Source organism: Borostomias antarcticus (assembly GCF_949987555.1).
Source record: "Borostomias antarcticus genome assembly, chromosome: 9".
In the NCBI taxonomy this organism is placed as follows: Eukaryota; Metazoa; Chordata; class Actinopteri; order Stomiiformes; family Stomiidae; genus Borostomias; species Borostomias antarcticus.
The window spans coordinates 30,542,566-30,552,061 of NC_140242.1; the positions used below are offsets into that span (position 1 = coordinate 30,542,566).

The following is a 9,496-nucleotide window of genomic DNA, read 5'->3' on the forward strand; positions in this document are numbered from 1 at the left end:
GTCCCTCGACCCGTCAGTCCCTCGACCCGTCAGTCTCTAGACCCGTCAGTCCCTCGACCCGTCAGTCCCTAGACCCGTCAGTCCCTCGACCCGTCAGTCCCTCGACCCGTCAGGACAAAGCGCAGCTTTGGGCTCCTAGTGGCGGAAGGGGGGGTGGACCCACAATGAATTGTACAAAACATCTATAATATAATTAGGCAAAGCGTAGGTAGGGGGTAGGTAGGGTCGTGCACTTCACCGCCTATCCACCGAGGGCCTATCCACCCGAGGGCCTCTCCACCCGAGGGCCTATCCACCCGAGGGCCTATCCACCCGAGGGCCTCTCCACCCGAGGGCCTCTCCACCCGAGGGCCTATCCACCCGAGGGCCTATCCACCGAGGGCCGATCCACCCCAGGGCCTCTCCACCCGAGGGCCTCTCCACCCGAGGGCCTCTCCACCCGAGGGCTTTCCACCGGAGGGCCTATCCACCGAGGGCCGATCCACCCCAGGGCCTCTCCACCCGAGGGCCTCTCCACCCGAGGGCCTCTCCACCCGAGGGCCTCTCCACCCGAGGGCCTATCCACCGAGGGCCGATCCAACCGAGGGCGCACGGGATTGAAACGGCCATATGTGGACATGGGAAGGTCACAGAGACGTGCGGTTCTGACAGGCAGGAAAGCCTCATGTCCCACCTTCACGCACGTGGAGGATTTGGAGCCGGACTAGGATTAGGAGCTGGACTAGGATTAGGAGCCGGACTAGGATTAGGATTAGGAGCTGGGCTCAGGATCGATACACTGATAGACCCCGACGGCTCCACAGCAACGGTGCACTACTTAATACACATTTTAAAAACAGTATGAAAAATACACATCTCTAAACACAGTATTAGATCAAACTTTTCTTGGATGTAGTCTGTATTAGTGGGATGTAGACAGTCCTCTAGGGTTTTAGAAGAGACTCTCTATGACACTCTGTGAACAGCCCCTTGTTTTAAACATCTGGTTCAGAGTCTGCTTCTCAGAAGGACTTTTCTGTGCTGCAGATTCTTCTAATCCTATGGAATTGGCAGATGGGCAAACTATTCCCTAGTTTGTCAACTTCCCAACTATTGACCTGGGTGTGTGTTTCCTGTGTGGTGGTTGACCTGGGTGTGTGTTTCCTGTGTGGTGGTAGTTGACCTGGGTGTGTGTTTCCTGTGTGGTAGTTGACCTGGGTGTGTGTTTCCTGTGTGGTGGTTGACCTGGGTGTGTGTTTCCTGTGTGGTGGTAGTTGACCTGGGTGTGTGTTTCCTGTGTGGTAGTTGACCTGGGTGTGTGTTTCCTGTGTGGTGGTTGACCTGGGTGTGTGTTTCCTGTGTGGTGGTAGTTGACCTGGGTGTGTGTTTCCTGTGTGGTGGTAGTTGACCTGGGTGTGTGTTTCCTGTGTGGTGGTAGTTGACCTGGGTGTGTGTTTCCTGTGTGGTGGTTGACCTGGGTGTGTGTTTCCTGTGTGGTAGTGGACCTGGGTGTGTGTTTCCTGTGTGGTAGTTGACCTGGGTGTGTGTTTCCTGTGTGGTAGTGGACCTGGGTGTATGTTTCCTGTGTGGTGGTAGTAGACCTGGGTGTGTGTTTCCTGTTTGGTGGTAGTTGACCTGGGTGTGTGTTTCCTGTGTGGTGGTAGTTGACCTGGGTGTGTGTTTCCTGTGTGGTGGTAGTTGACCTGGGTGTGTGTTTCCTGTGTGGTGGTAGTTGACCTGGGTGTGTGTTTCCTGTGTGGTGGTAGTTGACCTGGGTGTGTGTTTCCTGTGTGGTGGTAGTTGACCTGGGTGTGTGTTTCCTGTGTGGTAGTGGACCTGGGTGTGTGTTTCCTGTGTGGTAGTTGACCTGGGTGTGTGTTTCCTGTGTGGTGGTAGTTGACCTGGGTGTGTGTTTCCTGTGTGGTGGTAGTTGACCTGGGTGTGTGTTTCCTGTGTGGTAGTTGACCTGGGTGTGTATTTCCTGTGTGGTGGTAGTTGACCTGGGTGTGTGTTTCCTGTGTGGTGGTAGTTGACCTGGGTGTGTGTTTCCTGTGTGGTGGTAGTTGACTAGGGCTGTAGGATTGTATCGATACAACGATGCATCGCGGTACGTAGTCTCGCGATACTGTATCGATCTTTCAGCCCGGAGTATCGATACAGCCGGGCGCTGTAAAATTAAAAAAAAAAAAAAAATTTTTTTTTTTGATTTAAATTTTTAAATCCAGTTTAAAAAGCATATTCTACAATATTAAGTTAAAAAAGCATACATATAAATAATTTTGAAAAACCATAAATACTACAATGTTGACAGTTTAAAAAGCATGGATATCAAATGTAAAATATTTATTAGCTAGCTCTCTGTCCAGTCATTGAGTTTGAGTTATCTATATAGTGCATTTGAGCCATTCAGTTTTCAGTCTTGAACACTTAAAATCTTTCAGTAAATGATGTGTGTATCGCAATACGTATCGTATCGTATCGTATCGTATTGTATCGTGACCTCTGTATCGTGATACGTATCGAATCGTGACCTGTGTATCGTGATGCGTATCATATCGCGAAATCCAAGATGATATACAGCCCTATAGTTGACCTGGGTGTGTGTTTCCTGTGTGGTGTTTAGTTGACCTGGGTGTGTGTTTCCAGTTGTTCCTAATTAGCATAAGTAAACGCCCCATCAATCCCATAAAAGGGCGTTAGACTGCAGGGCCGTGGTCACATGTGACACAGTTGAACTGGTTAAACTCTCTCCTCAGGATGAACTCCGCCCACCAGCACCATGGAAACGCTAGCTTGTCGGTGGCATAGCTGGCTAAAGCATGTGTTGCATATGCGCTGGCCAGTCAGAAATCCAACCCAGTGTGGGCCTGTGACCCAGAAATCACACAGAAATTGAAAAGAAAAGTTGAGACAGAAGTCAAGCATGCCCAAATGAAAATGTGAAGACCGTGGAGCAGCGGACCCCACCTGAACACCCTGGAGCAGCTGACTCCACCTGAACACCCTGGAGCAGCTGACTACACCTGAACACCCTGGAGCAGCTGACTACACCTGAACACCCTGGAGCAGCGGACTCCACCTGAACACCCTGGAGCAGCGGACTCCACCTGAACACCGTGGAGCAGCGGACTCCCCCTGAACAACCTGGAGCAGCGGACCCCACCTGAACACCGTGGAGCAGCGGACTCCCCCTGAACACCCTGGAGCAGCGGACTCCCCCTGAACACCCTGGAGCAGCGGACCCCACCTGAACACCCTGGAGCAGCGGACCCCACCTGAACACCCTGGAGCAGCGGACTCCACCTGAACACCGTGGAGCAGCGGACTCCCCCTGAACACCCTGGAGCAGCAGACCCCACCTGAACACCCTGGAGCAGCGGACCCCACCTGAACACCCTGGAGCAGCGGACCCCACCTGAACACCCTGGAGCAGCGGACCCCACCTGAACACCCTGGAGCAGCGGACTCCACCTGAACACCGCGGAGCAGCGGACTCCACCTGAACACCCTGGAGCAGCGGACCCCACCTGAACACCCTGGAGCAGCGGACCCCACCTGAACACCGCGGAGCAGCGGACTCCACCTGAACACCCTGGAGCAGCGGACTCCACCTGAACACCGCGGAGCAGCGGACTCCACCTGAACACCGTGGAGCAGCGGACTCCACCTGAACACCCTGGAGCAGCGGACTCCACCTGAACATCCTGGAGCAGCGGACCCCACCTGAACACCGCGGAGCAGCGGACTCCACCTGAACACCCTGGAGCAGCGGACTCCACCTGAACACCCTGGAGCAGCGGACTCCACCTGAACACCCTGGAGCAGCGGACTCCACCTGAACACCCTGGAGCAGCGGACTCCACCTGAACACCCTGGAGCAGCGGACCCCACCTGTCATATTAAGTAGCGTCAGTAATGGATAGAAAACAGCACAAGAAGGATGCGTGGGATCTCCTGCTCATTCAGCAAGCGAACCCTAACCTAACCCTAACCCTAACCTAACCCTAACCCTAACCCTAACCCTAACCTAACCCTAACCCTAACCCTAACCCTAACCCTAACCTAACCCTAACCCTAACTCTAACCCCAGAGAAGGGAGCAGACTTATCTGAACTGGACCAGCGCATCTGGACTATTAGTGGAAAGACAGCACTTTCGCTTTGTACAATCATGAAAAACATTATTAAAAGATATTAAAAATGATACAAATATTATTGTATTTCAATCCTACTGGTATAGTATTATACAACTGTATCTGAAGGAAACGCAACAGCCAATGATTTCGCACAAACATGTCGGCACTCAAAAGTGCGTACGACAGCTGATGAGTGTTCGTACATTCTGTTCTTACCTACGAACAAATCCCAAATAAAATATTGATGAATGTCATAATCTTTTCAAAACTGCCTTAGTGGGGTTTAAGAAGATAATTCTTTTTAAGAACGGTTGGTGAATGAGGCCCATTGACTCTGTCTGTGAATAAAACCTCACAAACAAACAATCACCATGCTAGGCTCCACTACACACGGCCATGGCCCTGAACACACAGCAGATCCAGGAGGGGACCGGCCCAGCCTGAACACATGCTGTAAGGTACAGCAACCAAACATATGCAGCTGGATAACCAGTACATGTGAGATTATGGCAGCATCATGGTTCAGCATCATGCATTAAAACAATGTAGAAATAGCACAGACACTCAGCAACAGCAGCAGCCCAATCAGAGCAGCCCCTCTCATATCTAAGCCCCACCCCTCATCCCTGGTTGGTACATCCCCCTGTCCATCATACCTGCTCAGCCAGCTTCCCTAGCCTGTTGGGCTGACAAGAGGAGATGGGCCAGGGGACAGAAACACACACACACACACACACACACACACACACACACACACACACACACACACACATACACACAGAGGGACACATACACACAGAGGGACACACACACACACACACACACACAGGGACACACACACACACATGGACACACAGACATGGACACACAGACATGGACACATACAAACATAGATGTGGAGACGCACACAGACCACAGCACCAGACACAGACCCAGAGAGGAGGACAACATGAAGAGAGTGAAGGAAAGATCAGACACAACAACCATGAGACTAAAGGAAGCCACTTCTCCAAATGAGGAGTGAAACACCAACAGTGAAACACCCCCCCCCCCCTCCCCTGCAGATTAATACTCATGAACCCCCCCCCTCCCCTGCAGATTAATACTCATGAACCCCCCCCCCCTCCCCTGCAGTTTAACACTCATGAACCCCCCCCCCTCCCCTGCAGATTAATACTCATGAACCCCCCCCCCCTCCCCTGCAGTTTAACACTCATGAACCCCCCCCCCCCCTCACCTGCAGTTTAATACTCATGAACCCCCCCCCCCCCCCTCCCCTGCAGATTAATACCCATGAACCCCCCCCCCCTCCCCTGCAGTTTAACACTCATGAACCCCCCCCCCTCCCCTGCAGATTAATACCCATGAACCCCCCCCCCCTCACCTGCAGTTTAATACTCATGAACCCCTCACCTGCAGTTTAATACTCATGAACCCCCCCCCCCTCACCTGCAGTTTAATACTCATGAACCCCCCCCCCCCCTCACCTGCAGTTTAATACTCATGAACCCCCCCCCCCTCACCTGCAGTTTAATACTCATGAACCCCCCCCCCCCCTCACCTGCAGTTTAATACTCATGAACCCCCCCCCCCCTCACCTGCAGTTTAATACCCATGAACCCCCCCCCCTCACCTGCAGTTTAATACTCATGAACCCCCCCCCCCTCACCTGCAGTTTAATACCCATGAACCCCCCCCCCCTCACCTGCAGTTTAATACTCATGAACCCCCCCCCCCCCTCACCTGCAGTTTAATACTCATGAACCCCCCCCCCCTCACCTGCAGTTTAATACTCATGAACCCCCCCCCCCCTCACCTGCAGTTTAATACCCATGAACCCCCCCCCCCTCACCTGCAGACAGACCGCCACGTTGACCCTGCAGCCGAAGGTGGTGCTGACGGCGCGCGGAGACAGGCCCAGGTCCTTGAAGATCTTGGAGAAGGACTGGGTCAGGGCGATGCGCGGACGCTCCTCCGCCACCACCATGCAGGTGCGCACGCACGACAGGTTCACGTTACGCAACTAGACCACACAGGAAACACACACCCAGGTCAACTATCACCACACAGGAAACACACACCCAGGTCCACTACCACCACACAGGAAACACACACCCAGGTCAACTACCACCACACAGGAAACACACACCCAGGTCAACTATCACCACACAGGAAACACACACCCAGGTCCACTACCACACAGGAAACACACACCCAGGTCAACTATCACCACACAGGAAACACACACCCAGTACAACTACCACCACACAGGAAACACACACCCAGGTCCACTACCACACAGGAAACACACACCCAGGTCAACTCCCACCACACAGGAAACACACACCCAGGTCAACTACCACCACACAGGAAACACACACCCAGGTCAACTACCACACAGGAAACACACACCCAGGTCCACTACCACACAGGAAACACACACCCAGGTCCACTACCACACAGGAAACACACACCCAGGTCCACTACCACACAGGAAACACACACCCAGGTCCACTACCACCACACAGGAAACACACACCCAGGTCAACTACCACCACACAGGAAACACACACCCAGGTCCACTACCACCACACAGGAAACATACACCCAGGTCAACTACCACCACACAGGAAACACACACCCAGGTCAACTACCACACAGGAAACACACACCCAGGTCAACTACCACACCACACAGGAAACACACACCCAGGTCCACTACCACACAGGAAACACACACCCAGGTCAACTACCACACAGGAAACACACACCCAGGTCAACTATCACCACACAGGAAACATACACCCAGGTCAACTACCACCACACAGGAAACACACACCCAGGTCAACTACCACACAGGAAACACACACCCAGGTCCACTACCACCACACAGGAAACACACACCCAGGTCAACTACCACACAGGAAACACACACCCAGGTCAACTACCACACAGGAAACACACACCCAGGTCCACTACCACCACACAGGAAACACACACCCAGGTCAACTACCACACAGGAAACACACACCCAGGTCCACTACCACACAGGAAACACACACCCAGGTCCACTACCACCACACAGGAAACACACACCCAGGTCAACTACCACACAGGAAACACACACCCAGGTCAACCACCACACAGGAAACACACACCCAGGTCCACTACCACCACACAGGAAACATACACCCAGGTCAACTACCACACAGGAAACACACACCCAGGTCCACTACCACCACACAGGAAACACACACCCAGGTCAACTATCACCACACAGGAAACACACACCCAGGTCAACTACCACCACACAGGAAACACACACCCAGGTCTACTACCACCACACAGGAAACACACACCCAGGTCCACTACCACACAGGAAACACACACCCAGGTCCACTACCACCACACAGGAAACACACACCCAGGTCAACTACCACCACACAGGAAACACACACCCAGGTCAACCACCACACAGGAAACACACACCCAGGTCAACTACCACCACACAGGAAACACACACCCAGGTCAACTACCACCACACAGGAAACACACACCCAGGTCAACTACCACCACACAGGAAACACACACCCAGGTCCACTACCACCACACAGGAAACACACAGCCAGGTCAACTACCACCACACAGGAAACACACACCCAGGTCAACTACCACCACACAGGAAACACACACCCAGGTCAACTACCACCACACAGGAAACACACACCCAGGTCAACTACCACCACACAGGAAACACACACCCAGGTCCACTACCACCACACAGGAAACACACACCCAGGTCAACTTCCACACAGGAAACACACACCCAGGTCAACTACCACACAGGAAACACACACCCAGGTCAACTACCACACAGGAAACACACACCCAGGTCAACTACCACCACACAGGAAACACACACCCAGGTCAACCGGAGGAAAACACTGGATCACTCTACACAATGAAAAATACTGTAGTTATCAACTATTCAGCTTTGTATTTGTTTTAGAGTTATCAACTATTCAGCATTGTATTTATTTTAGTGATCAACTATTTGTCTGGATAAATGATAGTTAGCACCTATTATTATTGACAGTATATTTATTATTTACTTATTGAAAGTGAGAACAGGTCAGAGGCAGCTGGTATCAATCTGGTGCTATTATGTTCATTGAGCCTCCACAGCTGACCAGCTAGCATGTCTGCAGTAGAGAGCTGAGGCCGGAGAGGGCGGGTGGGTTAGGGTTAGAGGGGCGGAGCAGGACTGACCCTCAGGGCCTCCGTCTGGGAGCCCAGGCCCTTGGTGCACATCTCCATGACGGAGTAGGAGCAGAAGGTCACGCGCACTTTGTGCTGGCTGACGGCCGCGAGCCACAGAGACACGTTGCTCTCCAGCTCCAGAGGAGGGACGAGGAGGGACTGGTGACCCGAGTACACGCTGGGGACACAGGACCAAGAGAGGGACAGACGGGCAGACCACAGACAGACAGGCAGGGAGACAGACGGGCAGACCACAGACAGACAGGCAGGGAGACAGACGGGCAGACCACAGACAGACAGGCAGGGAGACAGACGGGCAGACCACAGACAGACAGGCAGGGAGACAGACGGGCAGGGAGACAGACGGGCAGACCACAGACAGACGGGCAGACCACAGACAGACGGGCAGACCACAGACAGACAGGCAGGGAGACAGGCAGGCAGACAGACGGGCAGACCACAGACAGGCAGACAGGCAGGCAGACAGACAGACAGACAGACAGACAGACAGACAGACAGACAGACAGGCAGACATACAGGCAGGCAGGCAGGCAGACAGACAGACAGACAGACAGACAGACAGACAGACAGGCAGACAGAGAGGCAGACAGACAGGCAGGAACAGGCAGACAGACAGACAGGCAGACAGACAGGCAGGGAGACAGACAGAGAGACAGACAGAGAGACAGACAAGCAGACAGTATCATTAAACATTTGTTCAGAGTTGTTGCAGCTCAGCTCAGCTCAGTCAAATCAAACGTTTTTAATACAATATGTATTAACAACTCCTAATTGTTGACTAGGTTGCTGTTGCAATGCCTACCTGCAGAGGCACCAGAGAGCAAAGCCCAGGCCACAGTAAGGGTCCAGGCAGATGGCGATCTGGCGGGAGGGGTAGAGCTCACACTGCAGCTTGATGGAGCGACACAAGGCACTGGTGGCGGCATGGGACATCTGGGGTGGGGGGGGGGGGGGGGGGGGGGAGTGCAGAAAAAATATGTTTAAATGCCTTTTTTGATGCTGCTGTGTGGGGTTAGGATGGACCACTGGATTATTCAACAAGCTCTTAGCACTGATGGAATACTAGATATTACTGTTCTTCATACTGTACATGTAGTCTGTA

The 9,496-nt window shown here is 53.1% G+C and overlaps 1 protein-coding gene across 1 annotated transcript in view; it reads right to left on the reverse strand.

Moving 5' to 3' along the window:
* dip2a (disco-interacting protein 2 homolog A) overlaps positions 1-9,496 on the reverse strand; it is a gene marked incomplete at its 5' end in the record, with an annotated part of 134,772 nt that overhangs the window by 12,062 nt on the left and 113,214 nt on the right. The window contains 4 exons of the mRNA XM_084442996.1: positions 4,771-4,800; positions 5,967-6,137; positions 8,383-8,551; positions 9,197-9,327. Coding sequence (XP_084299122.1) covers positions 4,771-4,800; positions 5,967-6,137; positions 8,383-8,551; positions 9,197-9,327 — 501 coding nt within the window. The remainder of the gene's footprint in view (positions 1-4,770; positions 4,801-5,966; positions 6,138-8,382; positions 8,552-9,196; positions 9,328-9,496) is intronic.